The 27,089-nt window shown below is 40.1% G+C and overlaps 1 protein-coding gene across 2 annotated transcripts in view; it reads right to left on the bottom strand.

Annotated features, from left to right (window-relative positions):
* LOC130187047 (transcription factor 4-like) overlaps positions 1 to 27,089 on the bottom strand; it is a 235,365-nt gene that overhangs the window by 21,187 nt on the left and 187,089 nt on the right. For both annotated transcript variants that reach the window (XM_056404478.1, XM_056404479.1), the window contains 7 exons: positions 24,618 to 24,723; positions 23,279 to 23,424; positions 22,058 to 22,205; positions 16,549 to 16,619; positions 16,267 to 16,345; positions 12,479 to 12,558; positions 10,957 to 11,166 (listed from right to left, as the gene is read on the bottom strand). In XM_056404478.1, coding sequence (XP_056260453.1) covers positions 10,957 to 11,166; positions 12,479 to 12,558; positions 16,267 to 16,345; positions 16,549 to 16,619; positions 22,058 to 22,205; positions 23,279 to 23,424; positions 24,618 to 24,723 — 840 coding nt within the window. The remainder of the gene's footprint in view (positions 1 to 10,956; positions 11,167 to 12,478; positions 12,559 to 16,266; positions 16,346 to 16,548; positions 16,620 to 22,057; positions 22,206 to 23,278; positions 23,425 to 24,617; positions 24,724 to 27,089) is intronic.

Below are 27,089 nucleotides of genomic sequence, written 5' to 3'. Positions count from 1 at the left end.
ACAGTTAAAGTATAAAAAATAGAGTATCTTTTTAGAAATTGGAAAATACTTTCAGGATTTTTAGTGCAACACTAATTAAAACTAAAACTATGTTGATTTCTTAACCAGATTATAACAGGTCAAATTCAAAAGTAGTGGCAGTTGCTTCTTTATTTTTATTGTAAAACAGACAAAAAGTAAAGAAAAGAAAAATACAAATGGTCTTATCCAACATTGGTGCTGTTCTGACATAATCAGATCTATTCTACATGCAAATATATAATGTACGGTTTCATTGTGTGATGTTTTTGATGTAATGTATGATGACCATAGTGTAAATAAAGATGTTTTGAAAATCAAATCCCTCTGTCTGTCCTTTAATCCAGCTGGCTGACAGAGAGGTCTTTGCCCACCACATTCTTTCACTCCATGCAAATATCACAAAATGTCGACCAGTTTGTCATCAGGCGTCTGTGCGTGTGTGTGTATGTGTGTGTGTGTGTGTGTGTGATTGAGTGTGTGTGTTTCAAACTGAGCGTCAGTCTATCTGTCCACACGTCTGTTTGCCCCCTTATTTATCACTTGCCTCTTGTTTTTCTTTCCGTTCTCTGCCTTTCATCACTGCCTGGATTCCCAAATGTAAAATGGCAGCAGAGAGGGAGAGAGAGAGGGCGGCGTACATTTTTAATGCAGGGCTTTTATATTTTAACGAGCCTTCCTTCTCTCTTCCTTAATTTAGTTCAATGAGGAGGGAAGACGGGGAGACAGACGGAGGAGAAAAATATAAATAAATTACACAGAAACTGATCTGCTGCCGGTGTCGCTACAATATTTGCCACGAATTGCTGCCACGCCCACTTACCCCCTGCCCCCCAGGTTGGAGGCATCTGATCGGAGGGCAGCTGAACGTAACCTTGCAGCCAGTAACAACATGGATGCACCAGTGAAAAGCTTTGATTTTACTGTCAACAGATAAAATTCGTTGGTTCTTCTTTTTTTTTTTCCTGTAGCCATGAAATGCTGTTGAGAACTGCAGAGCAGACTAGTTACTGAACCTTGAGTTAAAATTAGTTTGTCAGTGTTCACATTTGTTTTGGTTTGTTCTGATTTTTGTCAGAGTTGCATTCAAGGACACTCTAACATCTGTCATTTGACAGAAAAAAAAGGACACATGGTTTCTGTGAAAAAGGATGAGTATTGTTTTTTTTTTTTGCTTGACTTAAAAAAGTTGCTGTTCAGCAGCCAACTCTCAAAAGTCAGATGTCAGAGAGTCCTTGAATGCACCAACAGGGAGACTTTTCAAAACAGGCACAGCTCTCAACTGTTTTATCAGGATACAACAACAAGAAAAAGTTGTTTTGAAAACTTTCCTTGTTGGTGCGTTCAAGGACCCTTCAAAATCCGACAGTTGGATGCTGACCACCAGCAGGACCGTACACATGATTCTTTTCACAATATCCTGTGAGCTACTGTATGTCCATACATTTTGAATGAAATGAAATGAAACCAGTGGCTGAAGGAAAATCCTAACACTGATGGAGGATTTAGGAAAAAACAGTGATGTATTTGTAGAAACTAAAGCAAATAAAACATACAAAAGGTATTTAATCAGAAGTCATCTGTACAGCAGAGCATCTTAGGTGGGTCCTTGTCTAATACTGGCAATGAAGAAAACCATAAATTTGCACGAATTTGTGCAGAACATGTTGCTCACTCTATCACACGCAGAAAGTTTAACCAAGAATTTAAACTTGTGGGGTTTTTTGTGTTGCAAGCGTTTGTTTGTTTTTTTTCATTTTTGAACTAGTTTGGGAAATATAAACATGTTTTATGCCAAAGTGCTTAATGCATCAAAGAGTTAAAAGGTAGAAAAAATGTTATTGTTTAAATCTTAAATCTTTTAAACCAGTTAGTTAATAAACATTTCAATCACAATTCTGACCAAGAATTTGATGCAACTTTTGATTTTAGTTGGGACCAAAAAAGGTATTGATGTTCAATCTATAATTACAGCATGCATAAGAATCTCAAGTACAAAGCATTTAAACTGTATATTTTTTTTATTTGTGATTTAAAATGTTTTTCACCATTGTGCACTATGTGCTATGTTTCGTCTCTGTTTGGTTGGCGCAGACATATAAATGTCATTTCAATAAAGCAGAAAGAAAATAGAAAACGAGCCAGAGACAGAAGAGGAGGTGCTGAGTAACTGTCATCTGCAATGTTGTTGATCAGTGCGTTCATTTCGTGTTCATTTAACATGTGTGTGTTTGTGTGTAGTGCACTGATTACACAGGATGACTCGAGAGAAGGGAATTTCTGGCTCTCACACTTTCTGTCTCTCACTCTCTAACACACACACACACACACACACACACACACACACACACACACACACACACACACACACACACACACACACACACACACACACACAGACTTGTCATGCAGTTATAAACAGTTGGGACAAGTCCGTGTGTGTGTCTGCCTGAGAAGAAAAAATAAACTGTCGATTTACTAACTCTGTAAATTGTAATATTTCACCCTGTATTAGATGGATTTCTGCAATTTCCATTTGTCGTTTTCGATTATTGTCGCAGTCTGGAAAAAACACTTCTGCAAACAGAAAAATTCAGGAGGCGGGAGGAGAGGACGAGATGTAACATGAAGCAGGAAGTCCACTTTGGAATCTCATCAAAGACGCCATATAGCTCAATTTCATTACTCTAGAGAAGGAATCAGAATATTTAAATGTAAAGATTGTCCTGAATGTGGCACTAAAATAAAGGTGAACAGGTCATTAAAATATTAAAGGTGAGGAGGAGCTCTGAGAAGCAGGAATGTGTGAAGAAAATTTCATGTCAATCTTTCTATTAAATTCTAATATTTCTTGTGTAAAATCATCAGAAATCTTCCTCTGCTGAGGAGGAATATTTCAAACTAAATGTCATTTGCTCTAACCACTGATATTGTGCCTCTACAATAGCAGCCATACTGGATCTTGGTCGTCATGGTTATAATAATAAACACGTCCTCTTCCACCACAACTTCCTCGTAACATGGACTTTGTTCTACTACATCACCTGACCATCTTCATAGCTCCCATCATAGTTACTGCGGCCATTAGAGGTTGCCTAACAATAAAACAGAAGTTCTATAGTTATCTTCTATATTAATACTGTGAAAGTATCAAAGCCTCAGTCCACAGAGAAATGCACACAGCCTGTATTCAGACACCTAAAACCAGCCGTCAGGACTTCCTATTACTTTGTGATGTCACAACAAAGCAGTAACCGCTATCAGCCACGCCCCAAGCCACCGCCCACCTGGACCCACCACAAAATCTGCTACATCTTTATTAGATCACCAGCCAATCCGAAGAGAGGCTGACAGCCCCCTCCTCTCTGATAGGTTTATCAACCTGTTGTTACTGGAGCTGCAGAGAAGTTTGAGAGGGGAGATCTAAAGCTAAAACCACAAATATATCTTCTTATGGATCAACACATCAAATAAAACATCAGAAAAGTGTAAATTATGGGACCTTTAAGATAAACAGGCGAGTTTCGGCTTCAAAATGTGTATAATTAAACAAAGCTCAAGTAAAGACAAAGACAATTAGATTAAAGATTAAAGTTGGGCTTGTTTTTATTTTGTAACTATGAGACAAGCGAAAGTCATAATTACAAGGAAACTACTTAGTTTTATTTTGTGTGGTGAATGCAGTTCATTTCTCTAGATGTGATGTCCTGTATATTGGATATTTAAAGTGGAGTCTGCATTGGTCTGGAACAGTCTCCAAACTGTACAGTCTCTCCTCTGTGCAAACTGAACACTTGACAGAAAGCACCTGCTTTAGCAACATCAACACACACACGCACACACACACACACACACACACAGAGAGAGAGAGAGAGAGCTCAGTGAGGTTGGACTACCATGGGAGGAAAAGTAAAGCAACATTTTCCAGTGGTGGAATATGTATGTTATTTTTTTAAATTTTCCGTGTAATGAACAGAGTGAAGAACGACAGACTCCACTGTCGCGTAAAACGTCAACAAAAAAAAAAAAAAAAAAAAAAGAGAAATTAAGCAGAGGAAAATGGAGGGAAGGGAAAGAAAGAGGCCCAGGGAAATGTGTCATTTGGAAAAATGTTCTTATGAGGTGAAAATATTTTTGTCAGAGAAAATCCATCTGGATAGTGTATGAATAATATGTCAAGAATTGAATTTATTCCTGAGGCCTTTGACCTGCTTTGTTACATGTGAGAAATTTTAAATATTACACTTAATTGATAAGTTTTAACATACAGTACATATAGGAAGACACATTTGATATTGAAATACAAATTTGCCAGTGGGCCACCCAGCATTAAATTATTTATATTTATATACATCATATTCAAATTTTCAAATTTAAATCTATGATTGATGATTTTTTTGTCATATGTTCACCTTTTTATATGTTTCTACATCTTTTATTCGAAAATTTTTATTACATTTTACATTCTGAAATTAATCACCTGAATGAAGTGCATTTGTTTACAGTGTTATGTCACGTTTATATTTTTGTACAGGTGCACTGTTAAATAATCTTTAATAGTCAACTCAAGGTCCACTTTCTAGCATTTTCAGGACCTTTCACCTTCTTCTCATGGCAAAACTAAATCTGCTGATGTAAAGTGTAAGATGCCGTTGAAAGCTCCAGAAACAAAATATATGTGCATGCTAAAAGGCATATATCTTTGCATTTTGCTTCTTTTTGAACAATATTTTTACATTCATATAACTGTTAGTATGATAAAAATGTATTCATTAACTTTTTGCATTTCCATCATTCCACCCGAGACGCAGGCCCTTGTTGTATTAAGCAAATATCAAGGTTGTTAAAGTATATTCATTGACTTGTCTTCTTGAACACGAGGCTGCACACAGATGCCCATTGATCACAACCTCTTCTCCCCATAAATATTCATATTACACAGCTTTTGAATACAAACAGTGAGGGCAACCTGCACTTAAACATCATTATCATACTATAGCAATGCATATTAGCATACAATCCTGTAATTTATTCCCTCAGGTACATGTATGTTGAGGAGAAACACAGCAGCCAACGATTATCAATTGAATGGTAACTATATAGAAAGTTTTTTTTTTAAGATAAACAAAAGCAGAAATGAATAATTTTCTGAAAGTGTTATTGTTTTTTCTTGTTATTTCTTGTTGTTTATTTTTACGATGATGACCAGTTGAAGGTCAGACTTTAGCATTAGTTTTGTTTAGTACAACATCACTGAATAAAATTGAAGCAGAACAATTGAATAAACAAAAACCTGAATAAATAGACTAAACCTACCACACTGTATGCTCCACAACAAATAAATAAAATCAATTTAAGAAATATGTAAAATGTTCCCACCTGTTTTCAACAGCTTTAATGCAACATGGCCAGAAGTAGGCCTATGTGGACATCCACACTGTTTGTACTGTTTACACTTTCTCCAGTGTTTTAAGTGTTGATCCATAAGAAGATATATTTGTGGTTTTAAACTCTTGCAACAACAGGTTGGTGTGACTGTTTTCAGGTAAACACTCAGAGAAACCAAATCCTGCAAGGCTGGCAGGGCTCGGGGGCATGGCTGAGAGCAGTGACTGCTCTGTTGTGACATAACAAAGTTCCAGAAGTCCTGACGGCTGGTTTTAAGGCTCAGTTTCTGAATACAGGCTGTTTGCGTTTCTCTGTGGACTGAGGCTTTGATACTTTCACAGTATTAATATAGAACCTAGACCTGATCTATAATCAAAAAAGTTGGGAGATCTACCTTTATACTATGTGGAGCTTTAAGATGAAGTCCATGTACTCTTGGCCATTTAGTTGTAAAATAGTTTTTCTTTCTACACAGAAAGTTCATCATTATTATAACTCTCATTGTGGTATTGGAGGTAAATGGAGGGCAGTGGATTTCTATCAGCTTATAGGAGTGAGTTTAGTGACGGAGAGAAGAGAGGCGATGCAGAGCATTAAAAGGCATTAGTGTGTTTTACGGCAAAGTGATGCAGATTATGATCCATTTCACTTAATGTAACATGCTTAATGGAGAGAGAGAGAAACATTTCTCTGCCTTAACCTTTCCCCTCGTTTCAGAGTCACCATCCGCACCGAGCTGAGAGGCAGTAAAATAACTGGCGTGACTTAAACACATCATCAGGGGCAGACAGCAGAACAGAGAACACATTTTAAAACCTTCACAGAGACTCTAGACAGTCATATATTCTCTTCCTCTTCAGTTTGTTTCACATCAGATCACATTCAGTTAAATGTCACGTCACCCTATCCCTCTGCTGCTCTGTTTTATGCCTGGTTTCAGACTTAATATCAGTGATGCTCCAGAATGACTTCAGCTCTAACTGACGCACTTCATCATTTGTGCATGAATAAAGAAAATATAAAGCTAAATAACAAAAGAGCACGCTGGAACACATGTGTGTATCTACTTCTGTATCAGTGTGTATTTATGTGTTTGGTTGTGCATTCCTGTCTATGTATATGTCTCTCTTCCTCTCTCTCTCTCCCCCACATCAGTCTACCACCTGTTTTCCCAGAGTTATGACCTCAGCCTGCAGGCGTCTCTGCCTAACACTGCCAAACTACATACAGCTGTGTGTGTGTGTGCGTGTGTGTGTGTGTGTGTGTGTGTGTGTGTGTGGGAGAGGGAGAGAGAGAGAGAGAGAGAGAGGTACATGTAGATGGGAAGATGAAAACAAAACAGACAGAAAACATAATAAAGTAAATGTGTAGTAATATGTGTATCAATAAGAGAGGACTTGTGTGTGAGTGAGAGAGCATATCAAACACAGCAGGAGGGAGAGAGAGAGTTTAGTCACACAAGAAAGTAAATGGAAAAGAGAAAAAAGAAAAGAAATAAAAAGTGAGAAAAGAGAAAAAAACTGAAGGAATAATAGAAAAGTCACAGAAAGAGAGAATGGGAAAAGAAAGAAAGAAGGACGAAATGACAAGGGAAGATGGAAGAGAAGTAAAGAAAGAAAGAAAGACCTGGGAGAGTGACATAAGGAGAGAGAAAGAGAGAGAGAGAGAGTGTGACTGTGCATGGGAAATACACAAAAAACTCTTAGTGCAAACACAATGGCTTCATTTTAGAGATGACATCACTCCTTCCTCTCGCTCTGCTTTTTCTGTTTTCCACTCTTTTCTTTTTTTTAATATTTAGATTGAGTCTCATCCTTTTCCTCTGGTTTAGACTTCCTGTTTACACTGTCTGGGAAACATACATGCTACACATACTATACCTAGGCCTGGGATAACAGTATATCAACTTCAATACTTTGGTGCCAGTTATGTATCAAACACTGTAAACTGGTACTGAAGGCCTGGTGATAGAGTTGAGAAAAAAATGTAAAATTTTTGTTATTAGTATTGAGATTTCATCATATCAGCACTTGTAATAATAATGATAATGCTTTTTATGATTTGGTGCTATACAAATAAAATTGAATTGAATTAATATATAAACAAACAGAACAAAAAAAACAATATAAGCTGAAGGTCATGGGCAGTGTAGTACTCAAGCTATCTGCCATTCTAAGCTGACAGCAAAAACATGATTTCACACAAACTTATAACTCAAATCAACTAAACCTAACTAAAAATGATATTATTGTTGAATTATCCTGTGTTTTATGATTAGGAACTTTACAATGGGAATTTGCAAGTTGGTGAAAATACTTTGTCAATCAGCAGCTTCTCCAATCAAATTGCTTTATGGATATGAGTCCCCACAATGTCAGTGGGCTGCTTGGGTCCCCCAATGTGATGTTAACCAGCCCCGTGCATTCAGAGTATATAAGTGTGTGTGTGTGTGTGTGTGTGTGTGTGTGTGTGTGTGTGTGTGTGTGTGTGTGTGTGTGCATGTGCGCACGCACATATGTGGTTATAGAGCTGGTGCGTTTTCAGACTTACAGTAATGGGTCTGTTTTTCTTTTAGCCAATACTCCAGAGCCCAAATAAACACACACCCAACACACACACACACACACACACACACACACACACACACACACACACACACACACACACACAGAGGTCTTAATGACAACACAAGGAGCAATTTATGAGCGTCTGTGTGTGTGTGTCTCTGTGTATGTGTGTGTTTAAAGAGTCCAGAAGTAAACATTGTGTTTTCAGCACACATCCTTCACTTGACTTTATTCTCTTTTTCCACTGGTTGCATATGTATGAAAACAAGTCATAAATGCATTTGGAATCATTTCAAGATGAAACTGAAAAGTAGTTTGTAAAAACATCACCCATAGCAAGAGGTAAACTGTGAATGTTTTCTTGGGCAAAACCTCCAAGTCACTTCATAAAGCTTAATGCCAAATTTGTATCTGGGGGTGTCCCAGGAGGAGGAGAAGTGTTTAGAATAACCTCCAAATGAAGCTGAAAAGTAGTTCTCAAGCATTTTCTCCCTCCCAAATCTATGTGGAAAGTCTTAAATCCTTTCAAAAGACATTTTCCAAAACTTAAAGATTTTCCTTAATTAAAAACCAGTTTTTCTTGTACAGAGTATGAAATGCTGCAAGCAAACAGCAAAGTGAACATCTGAGGTGTTTTCTTGAGCAAAACATTTTGTGAAGTTATGTAGTTCTTTAGCCTTAAGTATTTCCTTAGGTGTGTTGTTCATATCACTTTGTACATCAGGACATTTAAATGTCCTTTCTTTCCTAACTTTGTGTACCATCTTAAAAAGCAGATATCTGAGCCCGAGCAACATTATCATCCCACTGGTTTCATTTTGTGTCCATCTGATCAATATAAGACCCTCCTCACTCTCCTTTTAGCTCCTGTTTTGTCTCCACCGGCTCCTGGGAAAAATATGTGGTTCTTTAGCTGCTAAATGCTATGTTTACCAGCTAGCTGCAAGAACTGTCTGTCATGTATCACTGTGCAGGTAACCAAACAGTAAATATGCCATAATACTAGAGCTCGATGCGTCAGTCAAGAACCCCCAGAGTTGACTCACATATTGTCAGTGGAATCACTGTGTCATTGTAGACAGAGCAACGCGGGAGCAACAGCACAGCAGGCTGTAAACTCTCAAAATGACTGAATCACAAAATGAACAACACTCTGTTGTCAGCAGCTCAGCAGGAGAGACGCTCCTGGGCGATTTGAATTTTAGGACTGAGCAGTAACCAGGACACTCACTTTTACTTCAACTTATTGGAAATCTGATGTTTTCACTAAAGAGGTTCCCATAGCAGTTTTTCCTTCCCAATACCGATTCCAATACCTGAACTTATGTATCCCCCATCATAACATTGTGTTTATTTTAACGGCTGTAAACTAACTCTAATATTGCTAACCCTGTATGGATGTGATATGATTGCTGTCAGGTGTATGATATGGCTCAGGGTAAACCCTTAAAATGATACATGAATGCCATACACTCTTTCTTTTATTATCTAATTTAACTGTTATTCATGAAAGTCAAATCTAGGAATAAACTAGTCCTAACACTAGTGCCACCCCTGCAAATCACTGTAAAGCCTTTCATAGTGTACACACTGCCTTTTCACTGGTGGGACCTTCCAGTTTAACATGTTGCCATATTGCTAACATTTCGCTAGCAGCTTTTATTATATTGCAACTACTTACAGGAAATAAATTAGTATCTGTATCACATCTAAGATGATGAACAAAGACATTAAAATAATGACTCTTAAAAAAATCAATCAACCACAAGGATGTGACAAATTAATATACGAAAGACGACCCTGCACTCTGGAGTCAATGTGTCTTGCTTCGGGGACAGACCTATATAACAGCAAAACTATGGGCAACTAAAACTATAAGCTACACGAGGCTAAAAAACTCAGTGGAGCAGAGTTGGATACAACTCTCTGGATTCAGACCTATGAGGGACCTTTCACATTACATAAAGGCGTTTATTCACTGTTAACATAATATTACTGCAACTTTAAGCAGGAAATACAGCAAAAACACATGTGTAATGTGTAAGCGTTAACGTGTAAGAGAGGAGACAGACAACGATGAGAGGAAAATGTGTGTTTATCCAAGACAATGATGCAGCACTGACCTCCAGGACAGAGAGACAGAGAGAAAGAGAGAGAGAGAGGGAGAGAGAGAGAGAGAGAGAGAGAGAGAGAGAGAGAGAGAGAGAGAGAGCTGGACAGATATGCGTGAGAAGAAGGTAATCTCTGCGGGAGTCGGCCAACACACACACACACACACACACACACACACACACACACACACACACACACATACACACTGCCCTCTACCACAGGTGCTCTCCATTTAGAAAATAGCACTTCAAAGTAAATACTTTAACAAAGACCAGCGAGAGAAGAGGACCAGGCTCCTGAACTACTGTAGTGAGAACAGTGTAACAGGACTGTGTGGTGCCCCCTACAGGCTGCAGTGCTCATTACAGCCTTAATGCAAAACGGCTGGACAGAACAAAAGCGGGTTGAGGCTACGATCTAAGGGGAGAGATAGGTGTTGAAGAGGTTGCGGCGGTGTGCGGAGCGTCTTGTGTGTCTGAAGGAACATCTGGTGTGTGTGTGCACATGTGAATATGGACAAATGTACAACACAAATAAACAAAATAAGTCTGACTGAACATTTTCAGGCATCTGAATGTGTTTATACTGGTTTTATAATGCTCCTTCTCTCCCTCTCTCTCACCCTCCTACATCTCCTTATGTCACACATCTGTTTGGTTCTTTATGTTTATTGTTTCAAGTTGACAAAGCCAAAAGCCTTAAATATGGAAAACATTACTGCTGTCTTCATGTTTTCAATTCAACCTCCTCTCCTCTTTTCTTTAAGGTGGACCTTTTTGCATTAAACGTTATGCTCCCTCTGACATCACCTTCAAACCCATCACCACAAAAAAACAAACAAAAAAAAAAACAACATGTTCTCAGGTCCTACCATGAGGGAGTGTCTGTTGGCCGACAGCAGTCCTGTCCCGTACCCGCTGCCCAGAGCACCCATGGCACCGTTATGCGAATGCGCAGCCCCGATGAGGCTGTGCATGTCACCGTGCCCGCTGGTCATACCCGTAGACGGCCCCACCGCGTGGCTCCGCAGTACATGGATGGCATCGTCCAAACGCTCCAGACGGTCCTCGATACGACTTTGCTGCAGAGCGAACAAACACAGATAGACGTGACTCTCGACATTCATCCTGAGATGCAGTTTGGATGAAACTGAAACGTCGGTCGTCCATAAACATCCGGATGCCTGTGATTTATTAGAAGCTTGTGACAGATCACAAAATATGTCTCCGAAGCAATGATATATCTTATTCCTCTGTGCTATAGAGCTCCGTCATTGAGCAAAAACTTCTCTTATTAACACACCTTCTTGAACACACACATTGTAGGTTTATTTATAGACAGTAGCACATTCACTGTTCTGCTGCCATAAATACTCACTAAAGCACCAAATGTGTATTAATCCAGCTCTCAATAGTTCACAGTGTTTTGACTTTTTTACTCCTGATTTAGTTACATGTGGAAAGTTGTTTTTGTGATTTAAACAACACAAATCACAGATGTAACAGTTTGTAATATATATGCTAATATTTCAAGAAGGAAAAATCCTTTTAGCTCAGTTTAATTTGTTTGCTATCAGAATCTAGCGACCTGGTCAGGACCATGGAGAACAGTACAAGGTGCAGAGTTCTGGAAGGTGGTGGATAGTTTTCCACAGAACCTGGTGATGCAGAAAAACACCAGTTTTAAGGTAAAACAACTCACACTGCTACTGTGTGTTTTATGGGTTTGGAGTTTCAGTGTGTGACTGTTAGAGGCACAGGCCGATGGCTTTGGATGGAAAATGCGTCACAATATAATGTTTATGTTTATTATGTTTATGTGTTTTTTAAGAGAATGAAACTCATAAAGAGATGAACACACTCTCTTTTCATGATCCTGATGCCGTATTGACATTTGTTATCAGTCAAGTTTTGCTTGTATTTAATACAGTTGAATAATGTAGCACATCTAGCACATATAGTGTCATATATGTAGACATGTTATATGTACATAGGTGTGTGGTAAAACTATTTGAAAATACAAGAACAAACACAGCATACAAATTTACCTTTAAACAATATTATAACTGATTTTATTGAAGTTGCTTTATGTCTACATGTCCATAATTAAACTCATGACATTGTGACAGTGTTTTCTATCACCCTGCTGGGAGCTGGATTGTTTGTGAGTAGGAAACCTGTCTATAGACTTCTGCTTTGATAATGGTCTATAAAAAAAAGAACAGAAACAACTCCTCCTGTTACTCCACAGACCTCAGTCAACAGAGGTTATGGAAGTAAAACAAGCTGCCTTTTGGTTCAAATGCATTTTAACCACAATCAAACATGTTATGTTGTGTTATATATGTTATATTTAGACATGTGCACAATGGTTGCGGTTGTGTGTGTGCATACCAGAGAGTGCAACGGAGCCTCGTAGTTTGGCGATGACGCTCCCTGTCCGCCATTCCTCGACCAAACAGCTGAACTGGCAGCTAGGAGAGAGGAGACAAGGACACATCATTAGGATAGGAGATAGGGAGATGTTTAGTTTAGTTCAAATCTGCATCCTTTCATGTGTGTTTTATGATAAACTGCAAGCCTGTCCACGCTCCGGCCTCCTGTGACCCTCCACAGGATGGATGTCTGAGAGGGGATTAAAGCCGAAACCTCCCTTCCTTTTTATATGTAGAGAAAAGAAACCACTCGACGTACGGTGCCAAACACCACACAAAACGTCTTTACACACGAGGAGTCTCTCATCATATCCACTCATGGCGCTCCGACATAATACACACAGAGATGAGGAAGAAAAGACAAAAACAAACCAACACATATCTCATAGTGGAAATGCTAATATCAGGCTTTTGTTTTTGAAAAGGTACAAGTGGTTGATTAGCATGGGCCCTCTGCAGAATAAACAAGCTTTGTGTCTCTGTTCTTTTCTGCTTTTGTGTTTGACGGCGCACTGAAGGGTTGTATCTGAACCGACAGGTCTCATTAGCTGGTAGACGGAAGAGAGACAGCGACTTGTGTGAATTTACATTAAGCTCTGAGAGATGATGGGCTGGTGTTCAGAGTCAGTTCAACAATGTTCAGGTTTCAGAGGAGAGAAAAACTAACAGATGATTTTTTCAATTTATTTATTTTGGACAGAAACCACAAAGATACGCCGTTAAAGCCCAGTCACACCAGAAAGTGCCACAGTACAATTCATGTGTACATCTTTGTGAAATATGTGGCTCTAGCAGCTGGCAGCTAGGAATATGCTAGCATCACATAGCTCTCCGAGCGTCCTTTAGCTCCTCTGTGGCAATCCATTTACTGCCCTGTAGCATTTTGTTCTCAAATTTGTACATCATTATATTATCTCGCCAAGATTGACGTGAAAAATTTGTGCAGATTTACCAGCTAATGCTCTCGGAAACACAAATTGGTCTGGTGATACCAGGCTAAGTGTGACCATGCCTTGATGTTAAAGAAGCTTGAAGCAAATGTGCCACTGCTAATAGCTGCTAATGCTAACAAATCTTTTTGTTATTGTATCCTCACAGAGACAGATCTGTGTCTTTTAGTTTTTACCAAAATAGTTAAGAAGCAGCTGATCAAGAATCACACACCAGTCAGCAAACATTTCACTGATAACATGACTCGAAACCTTATCAACTCAGATCTGGAACTTGGTGTTGATCATTTCTCACTTGTAATATGAAAAAAAAATTGAAAAATAAACAGATTGAAAATCATTAGCAATAAAACTAAGTCAGCCCAGTTCCTCAGTTATTTTCTTATAACTCATATCTGCTCTCTATTTGTGTTCCTTCCTCTTTTTTTCCCTCTCTTCTCCTCTCTGCCTTCACTACTGATCTCTCCCTTGTAACTCTGATCTCATCTCATTAGCTCATGTTTCTCATTTTTATTGTCTTCCCATTTTGTCTCGCAGTCTTTTCTCTCCCCTCTTCCCTTTATTCATATTACATGCTCATTTCCATATGCTAATTAATGAATAATCACCTGGGTACATTCATGTGCAAATACAAATATATGTATTAAACGGCAGGGTAAATTATTCCGAGTCCAACAGTGTAAAACACCCTCGCAGAATTAGCCTTGGATATCAATTTGCATGTAGTTTGCTCTAATAGGCTTCATTTCTAATTTGTAAAAAGTGGAGTAACTCTGACACAATGATAAACACCAATTATGGTTTAGCAGGCAATATCCCAGGCCGCTATAATGACGAGGAGGAGAGGAGGAAGAGGGGAGGGGGCTTGTGTTCGCAGAGCCGGTAGGTTTGTGAACAATTTGTCAAAGTGGTGCTCGTAATTAAAGCTATCAGTCACCAGGCGTGGCAGAGAAATATCAAACAGTGTGTGTAGCACTGACAATTAGAGACAAATTCGACACAACTATTATTAGGAAAAGTCATTTTTCACTTTAAGGAGCAGGGAGAGTTTACAACATCAGCCGAGAGCAGAAGTAATTGGTGGAAATAAGAGGAGGAGGAGTGGTATGGAGAGGAGACACAACAATTATTCATTTGTTTTTATGGTTTCTTTCAACGCCTAGTGATTGTGCTTCTGATACAGAGCAGAATTCCCTTTAAATTATATCAAATGTTGAATAAGCGTTAAGATTTATATTTTTTTCCTTTTCTTCTTTTTCCTGGAACTGTGTTTAAGTCATCTGAAGCAAGTCCAAGTCCAAGTCTCGAATGATTTGTTCAATGTTCAAGTCTCAAGTCATTTGAAACAAGTTCAAGTCTCAGGTCATTTGAAACAAGTTCAAGTCTCAGGTCATTTGAAACAGGTTCATGTTGATTCTCGAGTCCTCTTTTTTGTGACTTACAGAAGTGTGAATTCAGTCCAAGTCTTAAGTCAGCTCTGCTTCTTGCCTCTGGTAAATGTTGTTCTGTGTTGGTTTTGGGTTGATGTAGCGTGTGTGTGTGTGTGTGTGTGTGTGTGTGTGTGTGTGTGTGTGTGTGTGTGTGTGTGTGTGTGTGGTTGTTAGAAGGTGAATGCCATGTGCTAACCTGTGAGGGAGGGTGGGGAGCCAACTGGGGTGGAGGGATTGGATGAGAAGCTGTTGTTCGTGTGGTCTGGAGAGTAAATCTGAAAAAGAAACCAAAAGAAAAATCAGTTACAACTAAGACTAAAAAACAACATACAGATAGAATTTAAGTAATATGATAAACTCCAAGTCTGCCAAAGGCTTGGACACAACGGAAAAAATGAATTATAAAATCATTTTGCATTATTCAAGGACTGAACAGGTCTCTTAGATCTGCATGTGTGTGTGTGTGTGCTGCACTTACCGATGCGAGCGCTTTCCCTAAGGCGTCTCCTGTCTGAGAGCTGCTGGCTGCTCCGCTCTGTGCTCGGTTAGCTGTGACACACACATACCCACACACACACAAAAACAGGGACGTAGTCTTGTAAATAACGATGTTGTCAACTACAGATTTTGATTATTCTGTCTAATTGTAAACCATCAGTCCATCCCTTCCACACTCAAACTGGAAACACATATTCATTAAAACAGAAAATTACACCTTTAGTTAGGAAGCTGTAAGGGGAGCATGTTGTCATGCACCTAAAATTACAGGCAATGAATTAATTTGTCTTAATCAGCAGGAAATAAAACTCATGACGTCATTTTCATTAAAAAAATGAACGCATGTTGTCCAGTCTTTAACTGGACACAGTTAATTCAAGAGACCTATTTTATACCATGGACCCCTGGCGACTGACTGCAGACCATGATGCGTCTCTTTTGTGGAGTATTGTTACATAAAAATGTGATGGTGCAACACAGTGAATATGATAGCATCCTCTCTTTGGACTCTCTTGCTCTATGTTCCCTCAAAGGTCAGGACTGTGAAGGCTGTTTCTGAGTGGAGCAAAAACTCATGTTAGAGTTCACCCAAGCTGAACATCATGTGGAAGCTCAGTGTAGATTTACTACAGCTCTGTGCATGAATCCAAGTCCTTGCTGTTAAAAATGACGCTGCGACAAGACTCTTATTCAAATAATGTGATGGAAAACAGAAACAGAACTCAATCTAAATCGACTTTCAACATTTTAAACATTTTAACTGACTGACAGCATGTGTGTGTGTGTGTGTGTGTGTGTGTGTGTGTGTGTGTGTGTGTGTGTGTGTGTGTGTGTGTGTGGTTGTTAGAAGGTGAATGCCATGTGCTAACCTGTGAGGGAGGGTGGGGAGCCAACTGGGGTGGAGGGATTGGATGAGAAGCTGTTGTTCGTGTGGTCTGGAGAGTAAATCTGAAAAAGAAACCAAAAGAAAAATCAGTTACAACTAAGACTAAAAAACAACATACAGATAGAATTTAAGTAATATGATAAACTCCAAGTCTGCCAAAGGCTTGGACACAACGGAAAAAATGAATTATAAAATCATTTTGCATTATTCAAGGACTGAACAGGTCTCTTAGATCTGCATGTGTGTGTGTGTGTGCTGCACTTACCGATGCGAGCGCTTTCCCTAAGGCGTCTCCTGTCTGAGAGCTGCTGGCTGCTCCGCTCTGTGCTCGGTTAGCTGTGACACACACATACCCACACACACACAAAAACAGGGACGTAGTCTTGTAAATAACGATGTTGTCAACTACAGATTTTGATTATTCTGTCTAATTGTAAACCATCAGTCCATCCCTTCCACACTCAAACTGGAAACACATATTCATTAAAACAGAAAATTACACCTTTAGTTAGGAAGCTGTAAGGGGAGCATGTTGTCATGCACCTAAAATTACAGGCAATGAATTAATTTGTCTTAATCAGCAGGAAATAAAACTCATGACGTCATTTTCATTAAAAAAATGAACGCATGTTGTCCAGTCTTTAACTGGACACAGTTAATTCAAGAGACCTATTTTATACCATGGACCCCTGGCGACTGACTGCAGACCATGATGCGTCTCTTTTGTGGAGTATTGTTACATAAAAATGTGATGGTGCAACACAGTGAATATGATAGCATCCTCTCTTTGGACTCTCTTGCTCTATGTTCCCTCAAAGGTCAGGACTGTGAAGGCTGTTTCTGAGTGGAGCAAAAACTCATGTTAGAGTTCACCCAAGCTGAACATCATGTGGAAGCTCAGTGTAGATTTACTACAGCTCTGTGCATGAATCCAAGTCCTTGCTGTTAAAAATGACGCTGCGACAAGACTCTTATTCAAATAATGTGATGGAAAACAGAAACAGAACTCAATCTAAATCGACTTTCAACATTTTAAACATTTTAACTGACTGACAGCATGTGTGAGTGTGTGTGTGTGTGTGTGTGAGTGTGAATCTGTGCGCATTCGTGCATGTGCAAATGCTGGACTTAAATACAACTAAATCTGTTTCACACACTTGAAGAGCACTGAGGCCAGAGAGGAAGGAAGTGACCTAACAGGACCAGATGAGCACACCCCCCCCCCCCCAAACCCACACATACGCACACACACACACGCACACACAGTGAGAGAGGCAGAGGGACTCTGACATGCTTACAGCTCATCCCTCCTGATATCAGATCCCAGATGGAAAATTTACGCTCGCGCACACAAGTTAGACACACACACACACACACACACACACACACACACACACACACACACACACACACACACACACACACACACACACACACACACACCACACACACACACACACACACACACACACACACACATAACACAACAAAAAACACACCCTTTCATGGCAAATGAATCCATGACATAGACTGGCAGGACTGCACTTCTCTAAGCAGTTGGAGATAAAGAGACATACAGATCGAGAGAGAGAGAGAGGGAGAGAGAGACAGGTAGAGAGAGAAGAAGGGGAGAGACAGGAAGCAGCATATGTTTTGGAGTTAAAGCCTCATGTCTCACTCACGCCACACCACTGGCCTAGTAAACCATCCAAGGGATTACTGTTATACACACACACACACACGCACGCACGCATGCACACATTCACTCACACACAGACAAAAACACACACTCACCCTCACTTGATGCATAATTTACAACATATGCAGGAGAAAATCTTTTTCATAAATGAGAGCTTATAGTCACAAAGGAGCGGAGCATTCAGGAGATGAAACAGATTTTTGTGTTTTTTCTGTCTGTTTTCCGTCTGTACCTCTTCAGAGAGAAACATCGCTTTATTTATCTCTTTATTTATTCATTTATTTTAATATACTCTGAAATGTCCGGTTGCCTGTGTACCAATTCAATATCACACACTAGTTACACACTCACCAATCACTTTATTAGGAACACCTGTGTACGTGCAAATGATCCAATCAGCCAATCACATGGCAGCGATGCAGTGGATAAAATCCTGCAGATACAGGTCAGGAGCTTCAGTTAATGTTCACATCGAACATCAGAATGGAGAAAAGATGTGATCTCAGTGACTTTAACCATGACGTGATTGTTGGTGTGAGACGGCTGGTTTGAGTGTTTCTGAAACTGCTGATCTCCTGAGATTTTTCACACACAACAGTCTCACAATAGTTGAGGTGGAGGAGCTACAACAGCAGAAGACAACGTCAGGTTCTGCTTCCTGTCGGCGGCCAAGAACAGAAATCTGTGACCAACGCCGGACAGTTGAAGACTGGAAAAAAACGTGGCCTGGTCTGATGGATCTGGATCTGTGCTGAGGCAGCAGATGGTAGGGTCAGAGTTTGGCATCAACAGCATGAATCCATGGACCCAACCTGCCTTGTGTCAACAGCCAGGCGGCTGGTGGCGGTGGTGTAGGGGATGGTGTGGGTGTGTTTTCTTGGCACACCGTGGGCCCCTTGATACCAATCAATCATGGTTTGAATCATGGCCACAGTTCACCACCTTTTTAATGGAGCAGGAGAGTGCACCATGTCACAAAGCTAAAGATACAGTTGTCTCAAACTGCTTTCATGGACATGACAATGAGCTCTGAGGCCTCCTCAGTCACAGGGCCTGGATAGAGTAGAACCCCTTTGGGATGTGGTAGGACAAATCTGCAGAAACGATGTGATGCAGTCATGTCAACATGGAGCAGAATCTCCAAGTAAAGTTTCCAACATCTTGTGGAATCCATGACATGAAGAGCTGGGGCTGTTTTGAAAGCAAAAGGAGGAACTACCCAGTGTTTATATGGTGTTCCTAATAAAGTGCTTGGTGAGTGTATCTAGTAGCAGAAGACCATTGATTTGTTGTAGAGCATATTCTTCTGTAACATGAGCTTCACTGTGGAGAGCGCTCAAGAAACACTGTAAAAATATTCTTGCTGACAAAGACTAACACCACTGTATACACTGTGGACTACACTAGTTTTCATTATACTGTTCTGCAGTTATTAAACAAGCTGTATGAAAACAAACTGTATCTGTGAAGAAAATGAGGCCCTTTTGTTAATTTTGTATTTTCTCTGTCTCATCACCATCCGCCCCTTTTTTTCAGCTCAAGTAGCTCCTCCATTTCCTCAGAGCACTGCATCATGGGAGCGTCAGCAGCATAATAATAAACATCAAGACTTGTTTAAGTTTGCATACATTTTGAATCATAATTTTTCCAGTATTAACACAATACATACTGAAAACCTTGTAAAATAGAAGTTGCTGGTGCAGTAACTAGCACGTGATCCCTCAACAGCTTCCCACCAATTGTATTCATCGGAAGGCATTACCAAGCTGCAGTGGATCCAGGGTCGTTGTGTTGTGGTTGTACCTTTTTATTCATTCATATTTAATTACACAGACTTAACAATGACATTACACCCTCATTAGAGAATGACACACTCATGCTGTGTTGACTGCAAGGTGACTGTAAAACTTTTGCTGTTAGCCTCATCACAAAGAACAGCAGCTGTGGTCAGTGTGGATTCATGTCATTTACCTAATGGACCCTAATGGTCAAGGTGGAATATAATAAAAATCTAATCCAAGACAAGAAAAAGCAGCAAATCCTCACATTTGAGAGAGTGGACCATAAAATGTTGTTCCACCTGCAGCGCCGTCACTGAGAGCTGACTGTACGAGCCTCAAGCGGTGCGACTTCTGCTGCAGGGGGTGTGACAAGTTTCCTGACATTGTGATACGTTTTCCTTTGCGAACCGCTGCTCATCAATACAATCAACTTACATGAGTAGTGACCGCAGATGCTGCTCTCTTTAAAAAGGGCTCACTCCCTTGTTTACTGGTACGAAATGAGACTGAGGCAGAGAAAGCTGTAAACACTGTGAGTCTGTGTTTGAGTGTTCATGTGTGTGCACACGTCTGTCATATGTTTATATTTAAACAACAGTGTCATGTTTTTTATTACGTTCATCTTGTGTTTACACTCATTTGCTCTGGCTCATATGTGTGTGTGTGTGTGTGTGTGTGTGTGTGTGTGTGATCTCTTTGTGGAATGTTGGAGATGTCTTCCCATGAAAACAAACTTTCAATCTGTTTCTTATTGCTGTCCTATTTGTTCTACGGGACTCAAAGCAAGGGGTCCATATGGCATGCTGTGTGTGTGTGTGTGTGTGTGTGTAGGTGTGTGTGTGTGTGTGTATGTGTGTGCGTGTGTGTGTCAGTGATGTAAAGGTCAAGTGTTTCTCTCAATTTGGTTATATTCAGTTCGTGACCGCCCGCCTTCTCCTCTAAAAATGAAATGTACTTTTTAAGTGGTTTCAATCATTTGAGTCTAATCACAGCAGGAACCTTTATAACTGGTGATGTGACTGTAAATAAAAACGGTCTATTAGCTAATGCTGTCTCCTGATCGGAAAGGTCTGGTAATATTGTCTTTGCGACCAATCATCTGTGGATTCTTCAAGAGTTGAGACACAAACACAGCAGCGAGTGCACCCAAGCTGGCAATCAGTTACCTTCACAATTAAACCATCTTGTCAGTTCACAAGTGAGTAAAGGTGATTGGGTTAATGATAAGAATTAGAGCTTACACACAGCAACTTTTTTTAAGTGCTTTAGGTAAAGTCTCAAGTCAGTGCCGAAGTCCTTTCAGCAGTCCAAATTATACATTGCCAAGTCAAAGTGCAGGTAGTCAGGAAGTCAAGTGTCAAGTAAGTGAAGTCTCTCAGTCAAGTCCAAGTCATGTGTCAGTCTTCATGTCTCTTTAAGATGAAGTCCATGTCTGAAGTCTTAAGTCTACACAAAAATATTAAAGACATTCAAACAAGTAAAACAGACCTTGACATGAACATGTGAACTCACATCAACGATCACATCCCATCAACAGATTAGCGAGACGGAGAGTCTACAGCCATGCTGGCAGCTCTGTGAGGCTGTACTTAAGACACAGCAATGCTTTGAGCTAATGCTAACGTGTGCATGCTAACATTCTCACAATGACGAGGCTAAGATGCTGATTTGATCATGTTTACCATCCTTATCTCATTAGTTTAGTATGTTAGCATGGCAGCATTTGCTAATTAGCACTAAACGGCTGAGGCTGATGGGAGTGTCAATGGTTTTGACCTGATGATGGTGGTGTATGGGGAGTCGCGTCTGTACCAAATTTAATGGCAATGTAGCCCTTAGCTGTGAGACCATTTCATGAAAAAAGAAAAAATGTCAACCTCATGGTGGCACCAGAGCCACTCTTTTTCGTATCACTACTTCCCACAGGTTGAACCAGCCTGGAAAAAAACTGAGCACCACAAATTAAAAAAAAAAGAAAAAAAAAAGAAAAGAATTCAACCCCTTTCCATCCAATCAGATAAAAAGAAAGGCAGCCTCTTCAGTTAAGTCTGCATGGACATCATTAAACTTGGAATGTCACAAATGAAATGGATGTTTTTCTCCTTCAGTTAATTAATGACATCAGCTAATGAGATTAGCTACACCACCAGCTGATTGACAGCAGATGACTGTGCAGTTGCCAAACACCCAAACAACGCCATCGACGCTTCTATTTCGGTTTCTGAACTTAACAGCAACCTCATTATTTCTTTAACCACTTTGCTTCAAGGCAAAAACATACACAGGTGTCTTACCCATGATGCTGTCTGTGCCGTTGGTGGGGGCGGTGCAAGAGGCGGTGCTGTAGTGATTGGCCCCGCTCCCGCTCCCTCCCCCTCGGTGGAAGCTGGACATTGGAGGAAGGCTGGAGCTGATATCTGCAGACGAGTGCGATGGGTAGCTCTGCAGAGAGACGACGGAATGAAGTCAAACATAAAAATAACAAACTACTGCAAAACAGGAAACATTACATAGGAACAAAATAAAAATAAAAGGGAGTGGTGATAAAAATGAAGCCTCTTCTTTGAATAATCAAAGAGAGTAGTTAGTTTTTAAGAATAACCATCCAATGACCTTTGACAGATTTACAGCTTCACATTTGGGTAGAATTTATAAATGTATTTCATGTATCCAGATGTGCACTTCTAGTAAGAACACAGACAGTAAACCACTCAAGATATGTGGAAAAATACAGCATGGTGAATACATTCTGCAGACAGCCCATAGTATTATTAGTGTTTAATATATTATTGACCACCGACTGATTTAACAGATGTTTTTTTGCCTTTAAATCTATGACTCTACCAGGGTTGTAGCCATTCCATAACTTAAAATAACCTATTGCCATAACTTCACTTTCTTAGGCTTTAAAATGTGTTTTTTTCAGTCTGGTTTCTCGTGTCACTGGCATGAAGAACCGCTATTTACTTGATTCAACAAAATGATTCAATTCATTTTTCAAACTAGGAGTCCATTTAGGTTTTTGCAAAACTGATTTAGCTTCTTCTTAAACTGTTACATAAGGGCATTTTCATGGCTGTCCTAAACTGTTTACGCCCATCAGCTGAATTGGATACAACACGAATAAATCAGTGAAAGAAACATTTTAACTGAATGTCTATCAGGAGCATTTTCTGGACATCTTATGGTCTCACTGTAAAAGCTTTAAAAAAAAAGCCAGTACCTAAGTGCACCTTTAATTTTAACTACTATTTTCAAGATAAAGAAAGAACTTAGGTGCTCAGCTTCTATAGTAGTGAGCTCATGCTTCGAATCAGGTGTGAAATGGATGGATATGTACGGAGAGTCATGAATTTCAGGGGAAACCTAGAAAACTGAAAATCAATCATCTTGTCTGAAATCTCCTTGAAGTTTATTTATGTAAATGAAGTTGGGACGCCCTGAAAGTACCACCTGTGTCACACACTGTACAGACCCTGGTATTGATATACACCGTGATGGACAGCTCTGCTCACCAGTCTGTCGTGAGGGTGAATCCCGCAGTAGGAGGAGCTCTGGGCGGGGCCGTGGGATGAGTTCCCACCCCCGAGCATGCTGCCGTGGTAACCTTGCTGGCTCATACTGCTACTACTGCTGCTCCAGGGATCACCACTGTGACCATCTGATAGAAACACAGTGAGGGGGGGGGGGAAGAGAGGTACATGTGATGTGCTGTATGCTGTTTTCAGATCAGTTTAATCTCTATGCAGTTTTCTTTCTGTAGTTTTGGTATTTTGACCCAGTTTGGGAAGTAACCTGATTTCAGAAAACATGTATAAATGGGACACCTTTTTTCCTTACACCTGTTCAAGAATAACCCAGGTAACAGATTTGTGTTGGACAAACCTGATAACTGAGGTCATGTGTACCAACCATTTTCATGTGTGTGTGTGTGTGTGTGTGTGTGTGTGTGTGTGTGTGTGTGTGTGCAAGTGTGTGTATTTACATGACAGGTGAAAAGGAAAAAGAAAGTCTGGAGGAAACCATGATTATCTGATACATATGCTAGAATTCATATAACAGCACCAAACAAAGTTCTGGTCAAATGTCTAACCATGTTTAAACCAGTGGATCAGTGCTGAAGATCTGCAGGTAAGGTCTGCTCTAAGTAACTGTAATCAGACCCAACAAAACTGACTGCAAATCAATGTTAAAATGATCGTTTGAATCTTTTTTTCCACCTCTGGTAAGTGGACATGGTATAAGTGTGATAGAACAGAAAAAGTGTATTGATATATGTTAAACTCTGAGAAGGAAACACATCAGTCTGGTGCGTTATTTTCATGTTAGGACATCATTGCTTTTGAGGGTTTTACTCAAAAAGCACAAGCATGAGAAGCGCTGGTATGATCGAGTAGATGAGACATATTTTCTGGAGTTCAGAGATTCAAAGAATGAACTCTAATAACTTCCACCTGCTGTCAATTGGAGAGCTATTGGAGGAGCACAGCCTTGCCAATGGGAAAGACGCTCTTGTACGTCTGTTGTGAAAGCAGGATTATCTGACAGCGTTCACAACAGCTGCAGAGTTTGCAGAGAGCAACCTGTTGACATCTCTGTTGTCTCCTGTCTATGGGATTAATACATTATCTGGGCAGCTATTACAGCAACCATTAAGATGTATGACTCAAGGCTTTAGCTGATTTCAATCCAAGAACATCTTTCGGCTTTTTCTCATGGACCTTGAGCTTATTTCATCTGATCCAGTATCCACAAAGAACTCAGGAATCTAGTGGTGGGAGTTTTGATTAGGGACAGACCTTGTGAGTGTATGTGTGTGTGTGTGTGTGTGTGTGTGTGTGTCTGTGTGTGTACCTGGCATAAAGAATGAGCTTGGGAAGCCAGCACTGGGAGGTTTGGAGGAGGGATAACCCGGTGAGTCCCTGTTGTAGTCGGCTGTACTGGCAGACGGAGCGTACACCTGCAACACAAACACAGAAACACACGTCATTCACAATCTGCTCACTGACAAAAATACAAGTCTTTCTCATGAGAAACTCACAGCCAAACACAAACAGCGCCGCACTTCAATCCTCGCAGCAGGAATCACAGTGAACACACCACTTCCTGTCACAGATCTTTGTTTGTGATTTTCATACTGGAAAAAATACGGCGGCTGCTCTGCAAGCTCTGTCTATCATCCATTAAAGGCCCCTATTTTAAACATTTCTGCTGTTTTCTTTGAGGTGCTGATCCATAAGAAGATATATTGGTGGTTTTAAGAACCAAAAACCATCTCAGTGTAGTTTAACATCTCCTCTCTCAGGCTTCTCTCTGGAGCTCTAGTAACAGGTTGTTGATCCAATCAGAAGAGAGGAGGGTTTGAGTCTCTCTTCTGATTGGCTGACTGTTTTCTGAGTGATTGAATAAAAACATATCAAATATATCAGATTTAGGTAAACACTTAGAGAAACCAAATCATGCAAGGTTTGAATGGTGGGTCCAGGTGGGCGGGGCTTGGGGCATGGCTGAGAGCGGTGACTGCTTTGTTGTGACGGCTGGTTTTAAGGCTCAGTTTTTGAATACAGGCTGTGTGCATTTCTCTGTGGACTGAGGCTTTGATACTTTTACAGTATTAATATAGAACCTAGACCTGATCTATAATCAAAAAAGACTGGAAATCTCAACTTACTACAATATTGACCTTTAAAATCATTTTTTAAAATCCTACACAGACAGGGCTGCAATAGTGACTTTGTTAAAAAAAGATGAATAAGTTTAAACATTATAAAAATTACTTTATAAATAAAATTTCATAAGGAAAATGAGTTTAAAAATGTTTCTATGTAACTGTATTTAATTATGTCAAATAAAGTGGATTTTAAACTTGAGTTTGAGCTTCATCAGTCCATACCTTAAAACTACAGTGGTAGTCATAGCAACCACATGAATTGCATATACAGGGCCCACCACTCGTGCTGCATTTAACTACAACATATTTCCCAACATGTCCAACAGTCACAGCTCATCTTTTCCCAGTCCTCCTCTCATGCAGACCAGCCTGGTGACTAACAGAGGAACAAAGTAGTGATTCTGTGATTCTCCTCTCAGAGGGGGAGCAGCAGCAGCGGAGCCGTCATGCAGCAAACATGCAGTAAAATGTGAGAGAGCAAGCAGAACCAGCAGCCCGTCATCACTCAAAACAGGTGACGCTCTTCCTCAGCAACACAGCGGCTGCATGAGAACACAATGCCTGTGTTTGGTCATGCCTTCGACTGGGGGTCCCCACAGCATGTCTGTGTGTGTGTGTGTGTGTGTGTGTGTGTGCATAGCGTGCGAACTCTCAGCCATGACGCTAGCTCGCACGGCATGACGCAAACCCTGGAACAGCTGTTGAAGTCCCCCACCCCCACCCCCCACACCCCTCTATCTCCCCCACTGATTCACATTAAAATGAAAAACCCACTCCACAGCTACACCTAATCTACCTAGATCCCCTAAAAAAGACATGGGTTGCTTTGTTAACTTTAGAGTATTTGCATATGAATGGATCACAGATGTGGTACAGAAATCTCATGATAAAGCACAGACAGAAGAAATAAAAGAAAAAGACTTGGGGGCATTATAAAAAACATCATCTCACTTCCCACACTCCCTAAGAGAAATTATTAAAAACAGAAAACAGCCTAAAAACCCTTTCTGTCAAACAAAAACCTCCTGAGTTTTTCTTCAGATCACTAAAAGCTTGCTGCTCTGCTGAAGCTTTCAGCTTTTACTTTTGAGGGGGAAAACTGGCACCGACTTCCAGTTGTGTTATTGTCCTATATGCTTAAAAGTAAACGATACCAGCACAGTGTGACCATACAGAGAATCTAGGGATCTGAGAAACTTTCAAACTGACAGTTAGACCTTTTTTCAGAAGCAATTAGCCAGGAGCCGGTTTCACAAAGATATTTCAGACTGTAGTGTTGTAGTGTCGGTCCAGTCTTAATTATCTAGCTTTAAATGAGGGGACAAAGAAAGATAAAACTCTAATGGAGAGACTTAAGTCTAGTTGATAGTGGTGGGATGTTTCTCGCGTTGGAACTTCAAGCAAATAGTCGGTCTATTAGTCTCATGCAAGTCAGACTATTTCACAATAATAAAGACTGATTCATTTTAAAACCAGAATTAACTCAGGCTTACTCAGGCCTAAGCACATCTGTAACAATAACAATCACCTGCACTGAGCAGAAGCACCCAACAACAAAAAACAGGAAAACATGGCTCATAATTTGTGGTTTGCTAACGTTGTTATGGAGAGAGTAAAGAGAGGGGGAAGAGTTTTTAGAGAAGCATCTATTCTTT

The sequence above is a fragment of the Seriola aureovittata genome, chromosome 18 (genome assembly GCF_021018895.1).
Source record: "Seriola aureovittata isolate HTS-2021-v1 ecotype China chromosome 18, ASM2101889v1, whole genome shotgun sequence".
Classification (NCBI taxonomy): Eukaryota; Metazoa; Chordata; class Actinopteri; order Carangiformes; family Carangidae; genus Seriola; species Seriola aureovittata.
This window is presented reverse-complemented; position numbering and strand designations above follow the sequence as displayed.